Source organism: Bidens hawaiensis, unplaced genomic scaffold, assembly GCF_021521415.1.
Source record: "Bidens hawaiensis isolate Kalapana, Puna unplaced genomic scaffold, B.hawaiensis_p1.1 tig00020148_1, whole genome shotgun sequence".
NCBI classification, from domain to species: domain Eukaryota; kingdom Viridiplantae; phylum Streptophyta; class Magnoliopsida; order Asterales; family Asteraceae; genus Bidens; species Bidens hawaiensis.
The window spans coordinates 288,117-315,928 of NW_027493070.1; the positions used below are offsets into that span (position 1 = coordinate 288,117).

A 27,812-nucleotide genomic window follows, 5' to 3' on the forward strand; every position below is an offset into this window, starting at 1 on the left:
TGATTGAAACCCTAAGCAAAAGATTGTGAATTGAGTCTAGTAATAATCATAACGGCTTCAAATTTGAAAACCAGATGAAACGTTTAATAATAATAATATAATAATATAATAAATTAATAATAATAATATATATAATAAATTAATAATAATAATGTTTTGTGAAATTGGGCCTAATAGAATAATATCATTTTGGAAAATATTGGTTTCTCATTTAGCTTTTTAAGCATGTTTAATTTTGAAATCAGGTTTCCGTTTCATCGTGTGTTAGTCAGAGAGTTACACTGCATTCTCGGGTTTAAAATATAAGGAAAAGAAATGATAAGATTGGACATAGGAAGAAATGAAAATAAATTATATACTTAAAAGACATTCTCAAGTTAAAATAAAAGAAAAGAAAATATTAATTACATTCTTGAGTTAGATCGGAATGAAAAGATGGGAAAAAAAATTGAAACTTTACAATTATGTCCTCATAGCCAAATGAAAAAGAGAATTGAGATAGGGTAAATTAGTAATAGTAATAAGCTATAAACTGTCCTTCACAATCAGGCCATATTGGGCTGGAAAGTTTTGGAGGAACAAAGACCCAACTTTTCTTTTCATTCTCTTTCTTTTCTTTAAAAAAAAACTCAACAATGAAAAAATAAAACTTTTTATATCTGTTCTTTTCAAACACTTAAATAAAAAACTCAATAATGCATTGTTGTGTTCTATTGTAGGCTCAAGTGGCAGTCGGGATAATACCAGCCAAACTTTGAAGCCAGCGCTTAGCCGATTAAGACAAAATAGTTTGACCATAGTGGAACAACGAGAATATCCAATTTGAGGAGTGCGGTGGCTAAGGGTGTTCAACGTCCGGTTTTGACGCTTTTTAGGCCCCGTTCACAAAACATTATTATTCTTAATATTATTATATATATTACTTGTGGGAAAGTTATGTACAAATTAAATTAACGTGCTAACTATGATAATCAAATAGTGTAATTATAGTGTAATGTAATTATATAATTATGCTATGTGTATATATAATTACACTACTTGATTCTCACAAGTAACACGTTAATTTGATTTGTACGTTAACTTTTTCGCAAATAATATATAATAATATTAAGAAAATAATAATGTTTTGTGAATTGGGCCTAGTGAAATTGGGCCATGAAATGAATGATAACGAGAGAGTGAGACACATTTCATTTTAGGAAAAGGATTTTTAAGTTTGTTTATGGTATGTTTCTTATAATTTTGGAAAACATTTAGTTTTTCATTTTAAGGGTGTTTAACTTTGAAAATATTGGAAAGATTTGGTTAAGTGGCAATGCTAACAACTTATGGGATGATAAACTTTGCATACGTTGGTGATTAAAACTCCATATTAGGGCGTGCGGTATGGGCATCGCCTCACTGTCATTTCAGCGGGACGAGGGGGGATTTGTGCGGTGATATCCATGTTGTAGTGAGGCAGCAAGAGAAGAAAGATGGAAATGACGAGGGTTGTGTGTGGAGAAGGAGATCTCGTCGCACACTAGGTTCGTGACTTCGGTCACCCCCGTGACTAAGCCTAGGCTTCGCCACTGCATGTATAATTTGAAATTCTAAAGGTTATCATCATTCAACATTTGGGCCAGATTAGAGAGTAAAAAACAGCTATTTGTATTCGAAAGCTGGATCTCAAATACCGAATTAAACGATAATATTCACGAACTCATACTATTGAATGATCATCTGATTTTGAGGGTTGTCCAGATGTGTCTTGGTTTGTTTGTACATTTGGGAAACGTTCATATGAGTTTTCTTTTTTCGTATGATTATAGTCCATATTTGAGGTACTTATACCTAGAGGTGCACAAATCGGGTTTTTTAAATACCTGATTCCGGGTATGTAACCGGGTATTGAAAAATCGGGTATTGGCACTACCCGGTTCGGGTCCGGGTCCGAGTGTTGTCTTTAAAAATCATACCCTATGCATCGGGTTCGGGTTGGATATAGAACCGAGTATTTAAATACCCTATTTCCGGGTATTGATAAAACGCTATTTCTGGTTTTTTTTTTCCTGGCTTTTTTCCGGGTATTTTTCGGGTATAGATTGGATTCTTTAAGGGATTACACTTTTTAAGGGTATTTTTCGGGTATAGATAAGGTATTGGAAAAACCCGATTCCGGATATGGAACCGGTTCTAGTTTTCAGGTTTTACTAGGGTACAAATCGGGTCCGGTTCGGGTATAGGTTTTGGTACTGAAATGCATACCCTATCGTCGGGTATGGATTCAAGTATTAAAAACCCAGGTATAAAAAACCCGGTTCCGGATTTTTTTTTCGTGTCCGTTTCCGATTGCGGGTTATTTTTTCATCTCTACTTATAGAGGTGCACAAAAAACCCGAACCCGGAACCGAACCCGAAAAAAATACCTGGAACCGGCTTTTTTAATACCCGAACCCGTACCCGACTCTACCCGTAGGGTACGGATAGGGTATGCATTTTAGTACTAAACCCGTACCTGTAACCGGACCCGATTTATACCCGGTAATACCCAAAACCCGGAACCGGTTCCATACCCGGAACCGGGTTTTTCTAATATCCGAAACTAGGTTTTTCAAATACTCGATCTATACCCAGAATTATCCGAAAAATACCTAACAAATACCCGAAAATACCCCTAAAAATTGTAACCCCTTAAAAAAATCCAATCTATACCCGAATAAACCCATAAAAAACCCAAAAATAGGTTTTTTTCAATTCCCGGAAACAGGGTATTCAAATACCCGGTTTTAGAATACCCGGTTCTATATCCGACCCGAACCCGATGCATAGTGTATGGTTTTTAGAGACAATACCTGGACCCGAACCCAACCCGAGTATTACCAATACCCGATTTTCTAATAACCGGTCATACCCGAACCCAATTCCATACCCGAACCCGAGTATTTGAAAAACCCAATTTATGCACCTCTATCTACTTATACCATCATGTCACTAATCCTCTGTTCCTAATTGAGTGGATAAAGTTTGTTACATTGGGCTTAAACTAACCAAAAAAGCAAAATTGCATCTTCTTGTTATTTCATTGTGTGGTGGGCCGGTAGTGTGGCCCGAATCATCAATCGGCCCACTACTGTGAAGGTAACCACAAAACCGCATGTCATTTTCGTACTACGATTTTTTTATATTTTGTACATTTACGAAACACTATAGCAACACATGCAAATTGGAATGTCATGTCACCCTCTTTCATGGTAAAGCCTTTTATGCCCACTCATTCTTACCATTTCTACACGCGTTCTGAATTTTCCTGTATTTATTATTTTTCTCGCTGTCTGTACCTTCTTTGTCACGTGTCTTCCAATTTTCTTCCCATGCTCGGTCATACGTGTGTCTTGTATTTGAAACGCGATTTGGGTCTTAACACCTCTAAAATATCGGATAAAGTCCTTGATATTTAAAATAGTGGGGTGGCTTTCTTTTCAAAGTAGTAATAATTTTCATTTGTGATTGTTCAACATTTAGTGCTTGTACAAATTTGACTAGAATCCAAATAGATAGAGTTAGAGAGTATTCTTGCTCTTTTGATCAAACTTGGATCCTTGGAATTTTCGTCTTTACAATGCTGGCTGGTTTTGGCTAATAAAACAAAATTTAGGATGTAATTGTGTGTCAAACGCGTGAACCAAGAGGAAGAAGATTTATAGCAGAAATCAAAAAGCTCGAAAGCAACCCCTAGGTTTGGCTAGAGGTGTCCATTTTCGGCTTTCCTCACACCGGTTTGGGTTGGAACCGGATTAAGTTTGGGTTAACAAAAGTCAAAAATGGTTTGCTGCAGAACCTTTTTGAGAAAATCAAACAATAGTTACAAAGTTAGGGTTGACCGGTTAAAACATGTTAGAATTAAATAAAACATGAATGAAGACAAAACACTACAAAAATATGCAAAATCCTTGTGAGCGACAAAACAGTTGCAAAAAATTAATCAATTTAAAGCATACGCGATATCAATGTACTCATAGCATGATGTTGGAAATCAGTCCTCAAACTCAAAAACAAAACACGCGATATTTGAGAAACTTGTTTGACTCTTTTCAAGTATTTTTATAAAGAATGAAAATCACACAAAATACAATGACCATGCATCTTTGTTACTAACATTAACGTGTTTCCTACTCCTACTTTGCCTTCTGTTTCGATATAGTCACTACCTTGTTGATTTTAAATAAAATGTAGTTTTTAGGTTAAAAAAATTCTTAATAATACACAAGCACTTAGTTAATAAACCACATCTCTAACGCTAACAATTATCTTCTAACAATAAATTAACCATTTAATTTAAACTTTAAAACTTTTCTTCTTTATTTTTAACCTCTTTATTTCATTTCACCTAATGAAATTCTCACTAGTTCGTATTTTACCCTCGTTTATATGTGAAATCAATATTACATTATTCACATGATTTCTCAATTTGTGTGAATAAAAAGTACAGAGTGATAAAAATTAAAGTTCTAGTTCTATGATGTGAAGTTACTATTTGTCATCTCACTCCTATAGATATATCACACAATGGTTTTAATCATTTTTTATTTGAAGCTCAAGACGCCCCATAATATCCCGGGGGTGTTCCTGACGCTTTGGAGGTGTTTTTCACACTTCATGACGCCCCTACACATAGTATCAATAATATACCGCTTTAAGAAAAACAAAAGAAACATATGCTTCAAAAACCAAACTAAACCATATATTACCCAAAAAAAGGTATGAAGTATACAAGAAAAGTATTTATGTCTTCAAAATCTAAATACATATGGTAATGGTATACACAAAGCAATGCATTCGATTCGAACACTATATACATAAGCAAACAAAGAAAATCAGAACGTCGGTAGACTAATTCGTTGGCACACAATTTAGAGCAATATAAACCGGTGGCTACCGCTATCAGTGGACCGGCAAGCTTAAAGACTTTGAACAATACATTGTGTAATGGTTTACTAAAAAATGAAAAAAAAAACACTCTGTCACGTCAATGCCTTGCAGACATGGTGGCTCTCACTAGCTGTTCACGAAAAACGTGTAATAGTTTAATTGAAAATACAAGTATTATTTAATAATTTTCAAATAAAAGACAAATTACATTGTAATATTCTCACATTTTTGAAGCTAGCCTATAAAAAAAACTTAACCCGTTAAGTTATTTCAGAATTACAAGATGATGTTTTAGTGTTTTTGATCGGAAGGAGGATACAAGTAGATTTACGTAAACCTTACCTCGAAAATGTGCTCCAAGTAACTAAAAGATGCTTCAATTCGGTGTTTAAACTTCCAATAAACAAAAATCAATCTGTTTAGAGCATTATTTTGAGATAAGTTTTGCATCAATCGACTTATATCCTCCTTCCGATCAAAAGCCTTAAAACATCAATTTGAAATTCAGAAAAAACTTAACAAAGTTAGGATTTTCTTAATGGAGATCCAATGAGAAAAAATAGGGCGAAAGGTGGGACTGGTAGGAAGAATTTTTTTATTATGATCATTATCAGCCAACTGTTATAAAAATGAGATTATTAAAATCTAATTTGTCTTGATAAAATGTGAGTAAGTGATATTGATTGGTAAAAAGGTAAATCAGATTTCATGTCTAAATCTCGATCGTATTATTAATTCTTATGACTAACTTGATTACAAAAATTCTCTATTTATCATCTTCTAATCCTTAATTCATACAATTCCTTATTAGACTCTAACTAGGAGAAAATCTAACACAAAAAACCTAACTCTTCGCACTTACACTGTAAGACTTGCACTAACAATTGGTTGGAAAAAGCTTCGGCCTGATGGCCTCACACTCTAATGTTTAACAACGGTAAAATGGCTTGGCGGATGAATTGTTGGTGAGGTGGTAGGGGCATCACTCCACTACATTAAGTCTGAAAAATATTGTTTACTCTAAATTAATTAATTATTATTGACACATTTTATATGTAAATTGTGTCCCACATAAGTTATTGATCATAATTGATGTCCTTGACCTTGAAAATTGTGGATTAACTTGCCAATTCAATGTCTTAGGTTTGAAGGGGCTGCGGATTAATACCGGCTGCTAGGCTGATTATTAGCCTACATGTGGGTCAAAGAAGTTGAAATGACGACAATATAAGGGGACATATGCAACAAATTAGTAATGGTTGCCAATTGATGTTTTGGACCTTTAGTATCCCACTAGCACAATGACACATGACTAGGATGGTAGTAATCCGGATTTTGGTCATCTAGGCCTACTATTCAAATACATATCCATTGACACGTGTTTCTTAATACTTATCATAGGTGTTATCGGATAATCGGATATATCTATTTATAGTCTTATGTGGCTAAATGTAACCCATTGGATGTTAAAAAACAACTTTAGATATCAAATGCTAAATATAATTGTGATAATTTTAGATATTATCACCTAATAGTAATGTTTTCATAACCGGATCGGACACCGAACCGGACAGCCAACTGGTTCACCGGTTCAACCGGTCAAACCGGTCGGACCAGCCGAACAAATTCGGTAAAAAAAAGACGAGTCATGCTTGAAATATGATTTTTCAAAAAAAAAAGTATTTTTTTCATTGAAAACCGGTTCAACCGGTCCGGTTGTTACCATGTGCATGGTTGTTACCTCCTATGAATCGGTTCAACCGGTCCGGTTGTTAACATGTGCACCAGACCGGCCTTTATAGGAGGTGATAGCTAGCCTTGTGCATAAAAAGTTCTAGTTCTATGATGTGAAGTTACTATTTGTCATCTCACTCCTATAGATATATCACACAATGGTTTTAATCATTTTTTATTTGAAGCCCAAGACGCCCCATAACATCCCGGGGGTGTTCCTGACGCTTTGGAGGTGTTTTTCACACTTCATGACGCCCCTACACATAGTATCAATAATATACCGCTTTAAGAAAAACAAAAGAAACATATGCTTCAAAAACCAAACTAAACCATATATTACCCAAAAAAAGGTATGAAGTATTCAAGAAAAGTATTTATGTCTTCAAAATCTAAATACATATGGTAATGGTATACACAAAGCAATGCATTCGATTCGAACACTATATACATAAGCAAACGAAGAAAATCAGAACGTCGGTAGACTAATTCGTTGGCACACAATTTAGAGCAATATAAACCGGTGGCTACCGCTATCAGTGGACCGGCAAGCTTAAAGACTTTGAACAATACATTGTGTAATGGTTTACTAAAAAATGAAAAAAAAACACTCTGTCACGTCAATGCCTTGCAGACATGGTGGCTCTCACTAGCTGTTCACGAAAAACGTGTAATAGTTTAATTGAAAATACAAGTATTATTTAATAATTTTCAAATAAAAGACAAATTACATTGTAATATTCTCACATTTTTGAAGCTAGCCTATAAAAAAAACTTAACCCGTTAAGTTATTTCAGAATTACAAGATGATGTTTTAGTGTTTTTGATCGGAAGGAGGATCCAAGTAGATTTATGTAAACCTTACCTCGAAAATGTGCTCCAAGTAACTAAAAGATGCTTCAATTCGGTGTTTAAACTTCCAATAAACAAAAATCAATCTGTTTAGAGCATCATTTTGAGATAAGTTTTGCATCAATCGACTTATATCCTCCTTCCGATCAAAAGCCTTAAAACATCAATTTGAAATTCAGAAAAAACTTAACAAAGTTAGGATTTTCTTAATGGAGATCCAATGAGAAAAAATAGGGCGAAAGGTGGGACTGGTGGGAAGAATTTTTTTATTATGATCATTATCAGCCAACTGTAATAAAAATGAGATTATTAAAATCTAATTTGTCTTGATAAAATGTGAGTAAGTGATATTGATTGGTAAAAAGGTAAATCAGATTTCATGTCTAAATCTCGATCGTATTATTAATTCTTATGACTAACTTGATTACAAAAATTGTCTATTTATCATCTTCTAATCCTTAATTCATACAATTCCTTATTAGACTCTAACTAGGAGAAAATCTAACACAAAAAACCTAACTCTTCGCACCTACACTGTAAGACTTGCACTAACAATTGGTTGGAAAAAGCTTCGGCCTGATGGCCTCACACTCTAATGTTTAACAACGGTAAAATGGCTTGGCGGATGAATTGTTGGTGAGGTGGTAGGGGCATCACTCCACTACATTAAGTCTGAAAAATATTGTTTACTCTAAATTAATTAATTATTATTGACACATTTTATATGTAAATTGTGTCCCACATAAGTTATTGATCATAATTGATGTCCTTGACCTTGAAAATTGTGGATTAACTTGCCAATTCAATGTCTTAGGTTTGAAGGGGCTGCGGATTAATACCGGCTGCTAGGCTGATTATTAGCCTACATGTGGGTCAAAGAAGTTGAAATGACGACAATATAAGGGGACATATGCAACAAATTAGTCATGGTTGCCAATTGATGTTTTGGACCTTTAGTATCCCACTAGCACAATGACACATGACTAGGATGGTAGTAATCCGGATTTTGGTCATCTAGGCCTACTATTCAAATACATATCCATTGACACGTGTTTCTTAATACTTATCATAGGTGTTATCGGATAATCGGATATATCTATTTATAGTCTTATGTGGCTAAATGTAACCCATTGGATGTTAAAAAACAACTTTAGATATCAAATGCTAAATATAATTGTGATAATTTTAGATATTATCACCTAATAGTAATGTTTTCATAACCGGATCGGACACCGAACCGGACAGCCAACTGGTTCACCGGTTCAACCGGTCAAACCGGTCGGACCAGCCGAACAAATTCGGTAAAAAAAAGACGAGTCATGCTTGAAATATGATTTTTCAAAAAAAAAAGTATTTTTTTCATTGAAAACCGGTTCAACCGGTCCGGTTGTTACCATGTGCATGGTTGTTACCTCCTATGAATCGGTTCAACCGGTCCGGTTGTTAACATGTGCACCAGACCGGCCTTTATAGGAGGTGATAGCTAGCCATGTGCATGGTTGTTATCAGGTGTCCAGCTGTCCTTTAATTGGTCGTGTTACCTCGTGTTCTTCGTGAAGGAGGTATATGTCGCCATCAATGAATATTTTGACAATCTTCTTCTAGAAGGATGTTATAACCGTTTTTCCTCCAAGTGTGAAGTTATACCTCCATTGTTTCTTTCTTGTGTGGGGGACTTCCGCGGCCTGAGGCGTCTCCTGCGGGTGTTATGGATGACAAGCTAGATTTATCCAGGCTTGACATGTGGGTACCTCCTGCGGGTGCTGTGAATAACACACAATTGTTCCCTGCGGTTAGTGTGGATGGTCCGCGGATTTCTTTTGCGGGTGTTATTGATGATCCGCGGGTGTCTTTTCTTGGTTTTTGGATCTTTTTACTACCCTACCTCTATAGTTATTATTATACGAAATAAGTAATCCAGTAAAATTCATTAGTCATCTCGACTTCTAACTCTACACATTTTACAAGGTGCGCATTTTGGTTTATAACCCTAAACCGGTTCGGGTGAAATTGAACTGGTCCTGGTGAACAGTCAAAATTGGTTTGGGACCGGTTCGTATAAGAAGCCGGTTTGCAACTGTTTTTCATAAGAAAAAAGTTATAGAACTATAAAGACAAATTAACAATATATTATTCATTTTTGGTAGATTTAGAAATTCCAAAAACATATAAGATCACTAAAAACATAATTTTAGAAATTTCAATACAAAATATATTATTTTTATTTATTCTTGGTCTTCAACATAGTCATCCTCGTCTAACGTCTTCTATATTGTTGGTTCTTTTAATTGCCCATCAATATCGATAAGTTGTATGCGAGTTCTTCATTGGAGAGTGGAGGTGATCGTCCGCTTGATACCTCTACATTGTGTATTTATGCGTTGATTGGATGTTTGTCTTCGAGAGTTGAAGCTTGATGAATGCGTCTCGCTGAATCCAAGTGATGCTTCAAGCAAACAGTTTATGAAAAGAAAATAGATTTTTGCCTAAACAATATAAAAGTTTATCACATTAAGTATATTAATATAATTATATAACAAAATATAAATGGGAAAAGCAAAAATATATAGGGATAAAAAACGAGAAGTGTGAGAAAGATTTGTGAACACACAAAAAAAACCCATAAAAAAAATTCAAAAAATAATAATAAAAAATCATAACTCAAAATATAAATAGAAAACGAAAAAATTTAAAAAACTAAAATATTTCCCCCGTCATTCCCGTTCAACAAAAAAAAAAACGAAAAGACACAATGCCGAAAAAATACACAATTGCGAAAATACACAATTATAACAAAAAAAAGACCCAATAGATAACAAAACATAGCACAATTTTGAGTAATATAACACTATATTAAGAAAAAAGACACAATGTCAAGAAATGACATAATCAATGACGAAAATAAACACAAAACACAATTATAAACAAAAAGATACAATAATCTTTTTCCCTCAACATTGTTTTTTTTTTGTTTTTTTTAAGAACGATGAAGACGGTGGAAACATTTTATGTATTTTTACTTTTTTTTTTGTTTTTTTATTAAATTTTGAGTTATGATGTTTCATTAATTTTATTTTTATTTTTTGAGGGATTTTTTTGCGTACTACAAATTCTTCTCATGCTTCTCGTTTTTGTTCTCATTTATAGAATAACTTAACCCAATCTACATATGTCACGTATATACCTGAATCAAACATGAGTATGATTCAAACCAAAGTAAAAAACACAAATACAGAATTTGTATCGTATACATGTCAGTAATTGTTGTGCAACTCCACAAACAAAAGCACCTTTTATTGAAAATCCAATATCAAACCATACATTCACAAAGTCAAATATATAATGTCTTAACACGAATTAAGAAGATTGATAACAATTAAAGCATGTTTGATCATACCATTTTGTCACATGCTTAATAGTTAACTTTATGAATCAAGTTATCTAAATATACTCTAGTATGATCACGCGCTTTAATACTATCTCATTTGTCACACGACGACCATGACTATCTCATGTGTCGCATGCCGAACATGACCAATTGATCACCAACTCTTAAGATACATGTTTCTCCTATTCCACACTACACTTAAGATGATCCATCACATCCATCTCTAAATATAATAGCTGATATCATTTATTAGGTAGGTCATCCTTTGTTTAAAGCCCATCCAACAACTCAAATGATTAATCATATAGCTAAAGGTGCCCAAACAAGGAGTACTAGTTAGGGTATAATGTTGGGATAGGAATAGCAATGCATATTAGCCAAGAGATAAGAGCAACTACCAAAGCTAGTACGTACCGCTAGCCAATCCATGCCTAACAACGTGCTATCAGCTATGTTTGGTGGTTAAAGTCGTCCACGTCATGGTCAGTGTGAACCACTAGTCCACGACCATGAGTACCGCGAGTCTTATGATCACCTGGAATCTCCTATGCATAATATATGTAGCCTACATTTAATAAAATAAGAATGGCCAGATAGATATAGATATGACAAACCTTATGATATCAAGTTGTTTAATCAAAGTGGGCATACCATTTGATTAACTTTATATAATTTATATCAAGTTTGTCTTTATCTAAAGAATGGTTAGAATAAACCATTTTGCCACCACCATCATCAGCGTCGTCATCGTCAAGTCTCGGTAATCCTAATGCACTCACCATCCTCTAAGACACGCTTGTCATGAGCCTACAAGTTCTTAATTCTTAAATATGGTAAATGGGTAGCGGTTAAATCATGCCCTAATGTGTTTGTCATAAACATTGACAACTGACTAGAGATGCCTTACATTTTTGTGATTTGCGCCATGATGAGCAAAACAGAATGCTAACTAGCATATAGTTTTTCTTAATAGGCGGCGAGTAATGATAAATACAATAGTGTATGGCACCGAGCCCTCTCAACTATGACCAACCAAGAATGTTAATAGCTTCACTTTTATGTCCTTGTAAATTGTAATGACTCCGTCCTCAACGCTCCTAACGAACTAATAAAAGACGGATTAACAAGTGTTTTCAGAGAGTATACATACACAAACTACTACAAGAAGTTTCGAGTCAAAACCTTGACCAAAACACTAGTAATCAAGTAATGTCACGTGATGTTTTTAAGGAAATCGATCTACGATGTTTTTAGTTGTCGATCTATAAACATTAGTTATATATTTTAGGTGTATTGGTTTTTATTAATCCTAACTATTACCTTTTAGCCGCACTACTACACAAATGGGCAAAAGCGACCAAAATTTGCGACCAACCACAATGGTTGCAATATTAGCAACCGTATTTGTGACTGAAATCAAAATGGTCGCAAAATTAACGACCAAAACAAAATCGGTTGCAAAATTAGCGACCACAGTAAAACCGGTCGCAAAATTAGCAACCAACTATTTTCGGTCGATAAGTTGCAAATATAGCGACCAAAAATGCTTTGGTTGCAAATATGGTCGCTAGAGTTAGTGAGGTCGCAAAACCGGTTGCAAATTTGTGGACCAAAATTGTTCGGTCGTAAAATTAGCAACCAAATTAATTTGGTCGCTAATTGGTCGCAAATATAGCGACCGAAATTGTTTTGGTTGCAAATATGGTCTCTACTTTTAAAAACTTGGAAAAAAATAGTAAAATAAAAATTGATTTGATAGCAAAAACGGTAATTTAACGAACGAAATTGCCGGTCATAAATAAAGCGACCAAAACAAAATCGGTCACAAAGACTAGCCAATAAATTTATCGGTACCAAAATTGTTTGGTCATAATAAGTGGTCACTGTTTAAAAAAATATAAAATATATAATAATAAATATTGACTTGGTCGCAAATTGGGTTACAAATTAACTGACCGAAATTGTTTGATCTAAAAAAGTGGCAGTTTTAAGTGCCACAAATAGTAAATGGAACTTAAGCTGAACACAAAATCTGTCAAAAATATAGCTACCAGAATTGTTTCGATCGCAAAAGTAGTCACTAGTTTAAAAAAATAGGGAAAAAATAGAAAATAATAAAATGGTTGCAAAAACGGTCACAAATGTAGAAAATGAAATGGTTTTGGTCACAAATATAGTTGCTAGTTTTAGAAAATAACTTTGAACTTCATTAGAGGTTCTCTTAGTTTCAGGAATAAGATAGAATCTGTGGGTCTTGAATGAATACTTAAGAATCTCCTTTTTAAATTTTTTCCGACTTGAAAAAGAAAGAAATGCTTTGTATAAGAAGTTATTTTCTCCAAATAGATCTTGGTAGGAAATGAAGGTGGAAATGATATCCGCAATCAAATGCTGAATGTCACACCCCAACCTAGGGCGGAAATGCCGGGACATAATCCGATTGCTCACAACTCGAAGATACTATCATGAATATAAGTGACAATATCTAATTAATTATTTTATTCAAAAAATACGTACAATATCCAAATATAACAAAATATTCCAAATAAATAAATATCACCCAAAAAAACTTACATAATAGTTGTCTTCGTTAAATCCTAAGTGTCCATACTTCAACTTCAATTATATGGCAACCTGCATATGCGTAGAAAACAGAGTTTGTCAACAACACATGTTGAGTGAGTTTATCACCAGTTTTGCAATAAAATAATGTTAATATAATAAATAAAAGAAATAAGCAAAACGTAATAAATGCGGTAATGAAATCAAACCATAAGCAAATAAGTTGTCGATTTCATTACCGCATTTTCAATAATATGAGAACCCTATTAAGACAGTTGCCAAGCGAATCGGCCGTCGGTCAATAATATGAGAACCCTATACAAGGGGATATGCGGGACCTCTCCGAACACGAATGCGCACATAAACAAGTAAACACATAACAAGAATATTTGATTAATCACACATAATTACACGTTTACTATTGTTTGAGATATATATATATATATATATATATATATATATATATATATATATATATATATATGATATACGCATATGTCCCCAAAACGTTTTAGAAACTGAGTAAAATAGGGGAATGATAAAACTCAGCTTAGATTAAAGGCAAGTGAATACGAATACAAATAAATGAGTTAAAGTTTAAGCGAGTCGTCCACCACGTGTCAAACGAGATTAATGATCGGAACCTGAAACTTTGGGATAATATAATATAAGTAAAAACAAACTTAATGTCACTGGAATCAATCCAAACAGATGAGTAGAACTCTAGTTATGTTAAACTAAACGTTTAACCGAGCTGGTACTGACCAAAATCCGAACAGCGAGTCAGAAGTCAGGTTTTGGTCAGTAGACTTAAAATTCTGTTACGAGAATAAAAGTCTTCTAAACTGAAAGTTGGTTCTGACCAGAAGCATGAGAAATTGACTAGTCAGATATGTTGACTATTATGCCCTTAAACGAGTTTAAATCCAATTGACGACCGAGACTCCCTCAATCGGCAAAATTGATTGAGGTCTTTTGTTCTACATATCAAAATCTACAATATTGAAGAAGACAACTTAACCGAACGATGAATGGAACAAGAGATAATCGAGGTCAGAGGGTCTTGAAGCTTGAAAGTCGACAAAGCAATACGAAATTGATAAATCCTTGAAGAAACCGACAATGGGGAAAGGAATTTCGTGGGATATAGGGATGGTGGTATTGAAGTTATAATTTAGGGTTTTATGATCTGTCTTGTTTAAATATTAAGGGTCAAGACTAGTTTATTAGGAAATAGCTATTTTAGGAAACCGAATAATCAATTAATGACAAAATCGAGTATAATAACTTGAATATTTCGGTTTGGAAAGCAATAAAACAAAATTAGAATGTCTTATAAAATTAGTTGACATACCTTGTAGCTTAAGTTTTGTTAATTTAATCGAAAATAGGAAAGAATTGGCAAAACTAGTCCTTGTAGTTCCCGAAAATGCGATTTTTAGCCGTTTTAAGCGATTTTAAAGGTTTCTAATGGCTATTTGGCATAATTGAAAGTTATGAAATTATAAAATAAGTTGAACCAAGTTAAATACCAATAAATACAAGTTTTAAATAGTTCGAAAGATCCTAATTACATTCTCGAATCAGTTTAAACAAATACATAAAATCCGAGATGTTACACATAAGTTGTTGAATAGCAACAATGTTTGGCTACACATATGTGGAACTAATAAGCATAGCTCATGATTTTGTATTTTAGTTTAGATTAATATATAATTGATAGCTATGTATTAATTTTTATCGTAATCTTATAAGTTAATGATCTTTTTATTCATGCGTTGTTTTTATCATGGTTAATTGATCCATATCCGACCCACCATAATCTTCAAAGCTGCTTAACCAAAACCGCCAAATCATTTCGGTTATGGTTATGGTCACACCCTTAACTCAATGTATTATGGATGATTAATGAGAAACGAGTTGTACTGATAACCGAAAATGTTGATATTTATTAAACATGGGCAACTTGGGTAACATCTCGCAAAATATCATTTCAAACACGTCAAAATTTGAAACCCCCCCCCCCCCTCGTTCCAATCTAGTTTTAAATAACATATAAAAATATTATTTTTAATTTAAAAAAGGGAGAGTGAATGAGAGTATGACGTGCCACTGACACACATAGTTAAGTTCAATAGAGAGTGTGGTCCATGCCTCGTCTTAGTGTCAACATTGGTCAAGAATGGTCGATGATAAAGGCCAAAGTTGGTCAAACAAGTCAAAACCAATTAATCATGAAAGTAATTAATCCAAACTAACACATATAGACCTAATGTGACCAAATCAGGTATGCCACAACCCATTTAGAGCTATCATTACTCATAACACTCTATAATATAATATAATGTATAATGACCTATTCCTATATCTTGGCATATTTCAAGGAGTTGCAGCAGTATCCTTTTGTTGGAATAAGTAGTGTGTATGAGAACGCTTTAGATCACCGTCAGAATTGGGTGGGTGAAGTGTGAATTAATGATTCTATACTTTAGATGATGTCATTCTCTTTATTCATTCTTGCAGTCGAAGACACCATGGAGCTTTATTGCATGTAACTAATCATCATTTTGAGCATATACCAAATTCACATTTATTTATGCATATTTATTTGTATGTTTCAACTTCACAGAATTAAAAAATTTTTGATTATGACAATTGTTGTATTTTCAGTTGAGGTTTAGAGTGGCACTACCACCGTGGATTATCATCTAAAAGAAGCTGATGGTTAAACTTCGCATTCAATAATCTCCTTCTCCATGGTTGTCTAATATGAATTATCTTCTTCACTTTCTAGTTTGAAACTGAAGGCAATGAAAACACTGGTATGGTTTCAAAACAGAAGAATTGTGCAAGACGACAAGTTGAATGGAATGCAATAGAATAAGCGATTTTCTCTTATGAGGAATAGATAGTCTGTATATGTACATATATTATCAAATTTCATATATATTATAATCACACAGATTTAAACAGCATATTAAGTTTTCGTTTTCATTAATGATTGGTTGTCACTAATATTTGTATGTGTGAATAACTTATTATTTCCAATTTTATGTTTGTATAACTTGAATAAGTTGAACTGAAACATTTTTTAAAATAGTTTCGTAACAAAGGTCGTAACTGTGGTTGCCAACTTGGTCGCAAATAATTTCAGTTGCAATCTTAGTCGGTAAAGGTCCGGTTACAAAATGGGTCAAAAAACAATTTGGTTGCAATCTCGGTCGCTAAAGGTCCGGTCACGAAATCGGTCGCAAAAACAATTCGGTTGCAATCTTGGTCGCCAAATTGTTTTTTGACCCATTTCTATAGTAGTGGTTGCTGGTCCCAACTAACGAATTGGCTCGTGATGGTCCCATCTTTTAACATATCTATTCCCAACGGTCCGCAACTAACAGAATTCTAACACCGTTAGCTGCAGGTCTCCGGATAACGTTTTTGGTTGAAAAAGTCACATTTTTTTTCCTAAAAAACTCAACATTTTCACTCCAATCATCTTTGTAACTTTGTATCAGATCTTTAGAAACATTTTTCTAGTAAAAGCCCTAATTATTGAGGTCACTGGAACCCTAGAACCATCGTCGGAATCAGTTGGTAGGGCTCAAGTTGTGGTGGTTGGTTGGTGGTGAGTCAAGTGGTGGTGGCGGTGGTGTTAATGTGGTGTTTTCCGGCAAAAAATATGACTTTTCTGGCCAAAGATGTTTTTCGACACCTACAACTAACGGCGTTAGGATTCTGTTAGTCTCGGACTTGTCGGATTTTTGTCGAGCGAAGATTTTTGTCGGATTTGTCGTCGTAGGAATCTTTTTTATATAATAAAATTAGTTTAAAAGTTTGACCTTTAAGTGATTTATGACTTTAAAATTGAACCGACTATGATGTCACCCATTACCATATACTATCTTTTTCATATCCTTGATTTAAGGGTAAAGAGGGGCACCCTCGGTAAAGTGGAATCAGGTACCCATACTCATTAGTTAATACCGACGCCATCATCTTAAACTCCAATTTGCAGTACGGTACTCAAATTCATTGACAACTCTCCCGATGGAGAGTGAAGAGAATGTGAATGTGTGGAGAGAGAGAGAGAGAGAGAGAGAGTTAGGGTAGTTGAGTGGAATTTTGTCTATGATATAAGTGGTTTAGTAGTGTACGAGGATTGGTAGAAAATGAGGTTGTTTATTGGAGCACCCCTCTTGTCTTAATAATTAAGATAATTTTTAATTTCGTTTTTGGATCATTCTATTTCACGGGTAGATTTACATAGGAGGAAGGGAGTTACTAGAACCCTGAGTTTTGAAATTTCATTAGAAACATATATGAAAAATTGGAGCGAACCTTTTTCTCGACATTGAATTAATTTAATAGCTTTGTAGATTGAACAAGTTGTGGAGTGTTATAGACACTTAGAGATACTCGATTCAAGTCTTCAACCCTTTTGCCTTCCAAATTTTTACCCCAGCCTAGATAGCTAATTTAATAACCTTTTTTTTTATAATTCGTAAAGATTATTGCATTGTATTATGGCTTTTTTTAATTTCTAATAACAGTGCTTTTTTTTATTATTATTGTGCTTTTATTATGCGATAAACTTTATATAACTCGAACTTTTTATATCTGATCCTATAAAATTGTAGTGTCTAAACACATTAAACCTTAAAAAGTTTTATGATCTGCCATTTATTATTCTACTACAAACCAAACTTTTTTTAATTTATAAAAGCTTATTCGATGGTTTATATATAATACTTAACGGCGACATCCGACGGAGTCATCTAACTTAGGCTTTTTTGAACTTTATGTACTCATGTATGGTGAAGGTTGACATAGTTGCAAACCAACAAAAACATAAATCATTTAACTTTCTGTTTCCATTAAAAAAAAAGAAAGGTAATAATAATAATAATAATAATAATAATAATAAATAAATAAATAAATAAATAAATATATAAAGTAACTTTCGGTTGTCATTATTTTCAACCTTAAATCCATTCCTTTATTTTCTTTAATTACCATGTAAATATAGGTGAAAACATTGTAAAATAGTAATAAAATTTTAAGTTTTTCCAATTATGTTATTCACATATTTTTTTTTGTCTATATTATGTCATTTAACTTTTGATTTGTGTCAGTTAGATCACATTGCTTTCATTTGTGTTTTAAAACAATGGGGGCAACTACCATATTATTAAGTGATATATTTATTGATAAAAGATTAAATAAAATGTTGATTTTAATGATAGTTTAGTTATTTATGTACATATAATATGAAGTTGAAAAAGACAGTATTAGAACACTCATTTCATAAATAATCGGAAGCATCATTGATCATATTTATAAATCTAATAAGTTTCTAACAAATTAGGACGTGAGTTCGACAACATATAGGGATGGATGGTGTGAAGAAAATATAGCTAGTTCTTGAAGAATTCTAAGCAATGTTCTTGGTCTAGATTTCGACTCCAAAACTTCTTGTAGTAGTCCGTGTACGTATAGTCTCTGAAAACACGCGTTGATCCATCTTTTATTAATTCATTAGGAGCGCTGAGGATAGAGTCATTACAAGGACATAAAAATGAAGCTATTGACATTCTTGGTCGGTCTGAATTAACTACGGCTCGGTGCCATACACTCTTGTATTCACCATTACTTATAGCCTATAAGAAAAAAATAAGCTAGTCAGCATTAAAATCTAAAACCGACACAAATCACAAAAATTTAATGCACCTCTAGTTGGTCGCCAATGTTGATGACAAACGCGTTAGGGCATGGTTTAACAGCTACCCATTTACCATCCTTTTGAACTTGTAAACCCGATACAAGCGAGTCTTGAAGAAGAATCGTGAGTGCATTAGGATCAGTGTGACCAGGCAAGCCATATGTTAACTCAGGCTCAGGGCACACCGGATAATGGTTGATGGCCATGTGTTGTCCTTGCTCGCCTAATATCGTATTTATTCGTTCCTTTTCTAACCCTAAACTTTCGGATATAAACTCAAGTATCCGCATTCCTAATTCACGTACCGATGTACAATAGTTTCCAACATATTCCCTAAAACATAAATTAATTTATAACAAAGACAACGATTAGCCACCAAACAAAATATTCATATATCAAATTCAAATCATGACTTAATATAAAATATATGAGATGAATAAATAATGGGTGATGATATGAATTTTTTTTTTGGGTGGAGTGTTACTAGAAGCAAACATGACTTTTGAAGCAATGAAGCCTATTGATTTAATACTACATTTTTATATATATATATATATATATATATATATATATATATAACGAAAGCTCCATACATTCTCTTAAGCTACCAGATTGTTTTTTTTTGTAAATAAAGACTTCTCATGCATTTCACCTGAATTCATGAGTATGGGTCTCATCAAACCCAGATAGCCATAAAATGGGTTATAACATTTCATTAAATTAAAAATTAATCTCACCAAATATTTGATATGAAAATACTATAAAATAAGGATTTACTACAAATTAGTATCCATTTTTTTAAAATAGATTATTTATAAATAAGAAACAATTTTAAAGTAAAAAAATAAGTGGGTCATGGTTCTCACAAAACTGAAATAGCTTTTAAACCGGGTTATAGCATCTCATTTATTTGTGAAACCCTTTCATCATCAAATCCTAAGTATATTATTAATTTTCTTACTAACAAATAAAATTAAATTAATTTCCTAACTAATAAATAAAATTAAAATCGCAAATACATGTAGATATTATAAACGAATAACGTAAAACAACCCCGTAATACAGAGGATTAAAGCTGGTTTTATATAAATATAAATATAATAATAATAATAATAATAATAATAATAATATGATGAGGGTGATGTCAAGACGTGTCTTATTGTCTTACGTCGGCATACCGCGTGGGGTGTCTGTCAATAAACGAAGTTGACCAAATTGATTGAAAGTAATGTATTTTCTGCGACGAATATGGTTAGAAATGGTCTAATCCAACAGTTGCGTCACAAAAGGCGGTGACCGACTAATAAATGAGTGATTAAGGTGGTTCATTCATATGGAATGACGGTGGTGGATAAATAGAGTCGGCTCCTAACCATTGCCCATTAGTATAATGAATAACATATTAACACGGGTGTGACATGTGTATTTTGGTGATAATACTTACACTCAGTGACGTGGCTAAGGCTCTTTTTATACGGGTTTGGAAATTTTTCAAGGGCGGACGATCGATTGTCTATCACTAACGTTCAGGTTTTTTTTTCTATCCAGTCCTATTAAGCAGTTCGCTTTAGTCGCATAACAAAAATAGGAAAAATAAAATTACTTATAATTGAAATGTCGGTTAAGGTTTGTTATCAAGATTTCTAAGAGTTCGGAAGTAAATGTTTCTATGGGTTTGGTGTCGAAATACACGAATATATAGCACTAAAAAACTTTTTTTGTAAGGGTTTGGCTGAACTCGTTTTCCAAAAGCTGCCTACGCCCTAATTACATATCATATTCATAACTAGAGGTGTGACTAAACTGAGGTCAACCTGAGCTTGATACGACCCGAGCTTGGCGTGCTAGAGTCATTGAAGCTCGAGATTGAGTTCAGCTTGGCTCGAGTCAACTTTAGGAACCATAGCGACCATAGCTCGACTCGTATACATAGAAAGGGATCGGGCATGGCTCGATCTTATTTTCTAAAGAGTTTAAACAAGCCATAGCTCGGCTTTAGCCTGTTGGCAAAAAGGCATAAACAAGCCAAAGCTTGACTCGAGCTTGGCTCGTGTGGTTAGCGCGGGTTTTCAGCTTAACAAAGAGCATCCCAACTAAGTAATACACACACGCGCGTGCCCATATATAGACTATCATGTTTTATTACGTAACATTATGTATATAATTATGCATGACTATAATCGATAATAAATTGGTGCTATTAAAAAATTTTATATAACACTATACACAAATTAAAAGATAATAATATTCTCCATATTATAGTATATTTAATTAGTAAGTTGACGAAGTATAAAAAAAAATTAAGTGTAGTTATTGGTGGAACTAATTTGTTTTTCATAAGAAAAAATAGTGAAGGCTATATTTATACAAAAGTCAATTGACCGTTAGTATTCACATCCTATTTATTATTTTTAAGTGAGCTTTTCATAATATAGATACCGGTTTAGGGTGTTATGAGCGGAAAAATAAATTTAATGATTATTCTGTATATTTAAAAAGTTATTGTTCATTCTGTGTATTTTTTTAATACTTTTCTAAAATAGTTGTGAATGAAGGATAGAGCAAATGTATGATAAGAATATAAAAACGTATTAGTTAATAGAAAATGAAAAAGAAAAAATATAATAATTCTTAATGTAATTTTAGATTTGAAGATAGAAGAATGGATGAAAACGCTCTTCATGTAATTTATAATTTTACTACCAAATCATATCAAGCTATCTGGTGTGGCTTATGCTATGTCATCATGGTGGCAGTGAGGGGGCGCGAACACCACCACCTAGCAAGCGTGAGGCAGATATGGTTTATTTATTTATTTTTGAATATTAAACAAGATTATTTATCTTTGCCTCATCATACCACCCCGTCATCCATTTCACCTCACTACAATGCACGTGCTAGAAACAACTCACGCTAGCTCGCTCCATGCAAGTCGGATGCCCTGACAGCACTTATATTATTAGATAGAAACAAATAAGTTGTTTGTTCTTTTAGTAAATGTACCTATTCCAGCATTGACTGGGTGATAAAGACTCCTTGCCTTTTGAAGAATTCTATAGTTCAAATCCTAGTTTGGTTAAAGAAAAGAATGAGTAGACGAGATTTGTGTATTTCAAAGTTATTCGTACACATCACAAATATAAAATAGAATGTTGGGTGTATGGAAAAGCAAAGGAGCAGTATTTTAGCGGTACCCACATGACTTTCTCTGGAAAGGTCACCGTTCGAGTCTCGTTCGTGACAAAACGTCGTGTGCGATCCAGAGGCTTTACCACAGTGGCCTTCAGGTGATGGGTCTCCCTAGACATTGGTGGCAGGCCATATCACCAACACAGTCTATGATCGTAAATGTGAGTATACCCAAGTGGCCAGTTTTATAGGTTGTTAAAAAAGGTGTATAGGATAAAAATGACTAAATTCTAATATAAATAAATTAAAATAACTTATCATATACATAAATATATAAACAAAAACGTTTGAAATTTATCATAGTACTACTCTCACTTATGAACCTGATTAGAAGTTGAGACATGGGTTCCACATGCTCGTTGTCATTGTTTTCCATCGTTCGTTTTTCTTTTTATATTATTGTCATGTGCTCATATTTAATGTTAATTAGTTGGTGTTATAAAAAAACTTGATAAAAATTATAATCATAAACGGTTTTAATGGGTATGTTTTAATAAAAACACAAATTGAAATGTAGAATTAAAAAAAAAAATTGTCTAAAAGCAATAAAAATAGGTTTGTGTGTGTGTTTTTCCCGTGCTACTAAACACTCACCCTTCAATCCGAAGACTTCTTTCTCTTACTTATTCACACACTTAAAAACACATCTCTCTCTCTGTTTCAACCCCCTCACACAATCAGTTTTAGAAGTTCTTATCTAAGACTATCAAGTATACTGCTCACCACAACTAGGGTGTGGATGTCGCTGCCTTCATCGCTTATCGATCCACTGGCGCTGGCGCGCTGCCTTCACCGTCACTCCTCTTCTTTGGAGTTTTTTGGTAGCCTCTTAATTTGAATTAGTCAGCTATAAAGTGTATCTGGTTCAATTATGACATCTCTTAATGATATGATCAATGAAGCCTCTTAATGGGTAAATATTATAAACATGCTGACTGATTCATATGCTACCTCACAAGATTACTAAACAACATGTGGAGATATCCACACTAGTTACCTTCTTTCTCATTGTTGCTTGACAGACGTTACAGCCACATCATCAAATTGTGTGGTGAAACAGAGTCCACACAGTCTTAGAACAAAAAATCACCCTTTTTATGCCACGACCTTCTCTTCTACTCGATATTAAAAATGGCGAGGCCTGTCTTCGTGATTCGTGAATGCTCTAAAGGTTTAAGTGGTGTATGAAACATACAGCATGAGGAAATAGACAAAATATTGAAATATATAAAATTTATACGTACTTTGAATTTGAAAGTTTTAATAATATAAGTGAAATATTTAAACAGAATTAAAAAATAAAGCTTATATGACATCATACTAATACGTCTTTCTGATGTCACATGCTAAAAAATATTCAATAAAGAAAATATCACTTTATCTTGATCTCAAATGTCAGAATTTGCCACAAACTCTAAATCAGGCAAGATGTAGACTTGGTCAAATTTGAAACCATATATTTTTATTTAGTATTTTACTATGCTAATAACTCTACCAAATAAAAGGTAAAAAGTAATTTACAGTCCTTAAAAATATAACAAAACACACACAAATATATTATACAACCATCTTTTTTTCTCATCAATATACTAAAAAAAAAGTGAAAAGTCTTGAAATATACAACTGTAATAAGCAAGATTTGTGAAGTTATTTCGCGTATTTAATAATTATAAGTATACAACTCAGGTTGCCATGCACTCGTGTTGCCGTTCTAGAGTTGGTGACCATTTGACAGAGACAGTTTAAGTCTCAGAAAATTTAAAAGAAAATTCATCTTTAAAAAATGAATTTAGCATAATTATGTTGTCAAAATGTATTAAGTGGAATTCATTATGTTATTACTGTTATACATATATAAATTAATTATATAATAATATACAAATCACACAGACAAACTTTTACGTAAAAGGTCTATATTCTTTGCTTCCTCTTTTTGTCCAATTTTCATGGACCCATCAAATGCACACTTTCTTGCACTTTGCCATATAGATTAAGCTTTTAATGCTTACCCAAACCATTTTATTTAATTGTTCAAATAAATAATAATCATCATCTATAACTTCTATTTTTGTTTCTTACAGTTTTATCAACATTATCTTCTCATCTAGTCATGTATGAGTGTTAAATGTTAATGGTGTGTTACTATCAATCTCATTATCTTAGTAACATACTTCTAAAACCGCAATGCATACATATAGATGTAAATTGAAATATAGTTGACCCAAAAGTTATTAGACTTATAAATAAACCAACTAGATAAAGACCGAAAGGCTAGTAAAGGTCGTATATATTAAATAAACAGTAAGTTTTTCTCTCTCTTTCTTAAGTTCTCTCTTTCTTAAGTTACATTGACTCTAAGATACGTTTATAAATGTCACCGAAAATTTGTCATTCTAACTCTCGAACTCAAATTCTTTCATTTGCAGTCTTGATTTTGAGTCTAAATATTTTTTTTTCTAATCAAGTAACCTTCCCGCTCTTAGTACGACTTAATGCTTGATTTCATAAATTCATGTTTTTATTTAGTCGCGTGTGTATATATAACTAGAGTAATTATGTTAACACTAATGTAACTGTTATTACTCTAACTTTTGAATCATAGTAATTATTATTACAGTATTTTATTTTTATAACATAATTACTCTATGTTTGGTAGTTAGTTCAAACTATATATATGTTTATATATATATATATATATATATTTTGTGTAAAGAGTAAGAGTATTTATTTACTTGAAATAAGAAGGATTGGAAGGCCATTCAAGAGAGTACTTCTCCAAAGGATAACAGTGAAGCCTAAGATAATCTCTCCAGTTATGAACTTGTTCTTTCTGGACATTGAAACTCGTCGATAGCCTCATCGTCTTCGTCGGATCCTCTGAATACAGCTTCATCTTTTCTTCCACTGGCAGCTGGAAAAATTCTCTACCTACTTGTTCCATTTTCTTCACTAATTCATCTGGCACACCGTGGTTTATTACCTGATAATAATAATTAATATACAGTCAAAAGTTTATTAAAGTTGTTGGATAAGACTTGAATTTTTAAATAGTACTACAGTGACAAAAGTTTAAAAAAAAAAGAAAAAGAAAAAAGAAGTAAAAAAGTCAGAAAGTTGAATATTTTAAATATCTGGAAAAAGCCATATGACGACATGCGACAACACAGTTAATTAAAAACTTATTTAGGTTAAAAACTTATTTAGGTTGATTTATGAGTAGAATATTAGCTGTTAAAAAAATAAAAAAAATACGTCAGAAATATTATTATTATTATAAATAACCTGGAAAAAGCCACAGCGACAACACGCGACAATACACGGTTAATTAAAAACTTAGGTAGGTTTGAGTAGAATATTAGCAGTTAAAAAAAACACGTCAGAAATTTTATTATAAATAACCTGAAAAAAGCCATAGTGGCGACACGCGTCGCCAATTTGTTGGCTTATCCGGTGTCTGTCTTCCCCGCCGATGTCAATAACTGGCACGTTGTGGCATTCAGACACTTGGGATAAGTTCGGCCTGTCGTTAACAGGCCGGACATAGCTTTCGGGTAAAGTGGTGTATTGAAATCCGCTGGAGATGACTTTTCCCGCCATGGGTGGACGGAGGACGGTGGTGGTACCGGTGGTGAGATTTGTGGGACCGATGTGAAGATTCTGATGAAGTGAAGGAAGTTGCAAGGAAATTGTGTAGCATGTGACATGTATATATAAGGTTGTGGAGGTGACTCTTAAGCTTTATTTAATAGGTACTTGTATTTTTTAATAGAGTATTGGTTTCTACGATAGAAACTCGAAAAATTAATACTCGATTATTTAATAAACTCTCTAAGATAATATTTTTTGTCGGTCCCGACTCAGGGATAGGGTGCTAAATTAATAATTCGCTAAAATTATAAGATAATACATTTTTGATAATTTCTTTAGACCCCATATAAAATATAAATTAATAATTCCTTATATATAGCATATTACATAAATGATTTATGAAGGTTTCTTGAAAAATGACTCAATTGTCTTTTGTTTTTTGTTGAAATCAATTTCCCCTTGAATCTCGTCTTTAATTTTCCTTAGCATGGTAAGAACTTCTGGTGTTGTTTTCTCATAGCTCAACAAGAAATTGTTCAATGTGATTGCCGCTTTAATAGCTTCGTTTCGCGAAGGGAGCTCCATTGTAGAACTTTCATCATCTTCTTCATCAATATCATCTTTATTAATTCCAATAACGCTTTCAATAATTTCTTCATTAGTTAACAACTGTGCAACTACATTTTCTTCTGGGTGAGTCAGAACATTCTACTATAAATTAATAAAATATTAATTAATATATAAATTAATAATTATTAATTTATCGATTAATTAATAACTCTTTTAATTAATAAATTTTGGTGGTCCCAAGTGTATTATTTTATAGAGTTTCTACTGTATATTAATATTAACTAGAACAGTGCCCATATGATAGGATGCAACGGGTATTTGAACATAGACTCTAGTAATCATATAATAATTATGGGTGTTTATGGTTCGGTTTTAATTTTCAACGGTTTAGTTTTGGTTTTGATTACAAAAAATTGTTACTAACGGTTGGGCTCACAGGTTTAACATAAAAATCGACTGTGAATACACATACGTAACATATCAATTTTTTTAGATGAAAACCTGTAGCAACTTAAATTAAAGAGAATAAAATGCTCGTTTTTATGGTGCAACTTTTTTATAAAAATATTAACGTCTGAAAAAGTTATGTCCATTTAAAAATCGTGATGAAGTTGGCTTAAAATTGAAATTAAAAATAATATATGGTTAAAGATGAGGAGTAAATTTGTAAACGTTATTATATACAAAATCTAATGTGTAAGGTAATTTATAGGTTAAAAATGGTTTTTAAATTAGATCGTGAGTCAAATCGCTATTAACGTTTTTATGTCGTCGAAAACCGAAATCAACCTGTTGAAATTTGACTTCTGCTGACCAAAAGTTAAAGAAAAAAATCAACCGTGAAAACAAACCAATGACCGTTTTAACTATTTCAAACAGAACAATGAATACCCATAAACTTGTTACGTGATTACCAATTTTTGTGTTTCCCACTGCATCGTGCAAGCACCCATATAGTATATAGCATATAGATAATTTTTTATATATTATTTATTTTATTATATTTCATATCATATTTTATAGACACTGCAAATTGCAAGTTATAAACAACCATTCCTATTTCTATCAGTGCCATATTCCTATTTCTATCAGTGCCATGTGTCCTTATCTATATATTTTTTTAAAATTTCAAGTGTGCCACTAATCACTATATTATTGACAATAGACAGTTTTAACCTTTTTATTAATATAATTTTTCTCTAATGATTTAAATTTGTTACTTAAAAAAAACTAAGTACGTGGACCGTGGTTGTGGTTGTGATATTTTTTCTTCTACGTTCTGATATTAATTCAATTAAAAAGAGG

General features: G+C 32.9%; 1 protein-coding gene across 1 annotated transcript; it reads right to left on the reverse strand.

The window, feature by feature from the left end:
* Positions 1 to 18,835: 18,835 nt before the first annotated feature.
* LOC143559993 (protein DOWNY MILDEW RESISTANCE 6-like) lies at positions 18,836 to 26,077 on the reverse strand. Its single transcript, XM_077048404.1, has 4 exons — positions 25,749 to 26,077; positions 25,082 to 25,329; positions 19,169 to 19,493; positions 18,836 to 19,098 (listed from the first exon to the last, which is right to left on the reverse strand). Exons 1-4 carry the CDS (start codon positions 25,944 to 25,946, stop codon positions 18,856 to 18,858), a joined length of 1,014 nt encoding a protein of 337 aa, XP_076904519.1. The 5' UTR covers positions 25,947 to 26,077; the 3' UTR covers positions 18,836 to 18,855.
* Positions 26,078 to 27,812: the final 1,735 nt, after the last annotated feature.

Bases quoted from the DNA above. Each gene is read 5' to 3' on its own strand.
- LOC143559993 (XM_077048404.1), bottom strand. From the start codon at position 25,946: ATGGCGGGAAAAGTCATCTCCAGCGGATTTCAATACACCACTTTACCC. The intron at 19,494-25,081 runs GTAAATAAATAC...TTTATGTTTTAG, and splicing joins TCCAATCCTTCTTATTTCAA to GGAATATGTTGGAAACTATT. The intron at 19,099-19,168 runs GTGCATTAAATT...TTTTTCTTATAG, and splicing joins ACATTGGCGACCAACTAGAG to GCTATAAGTAATGGTGAATA.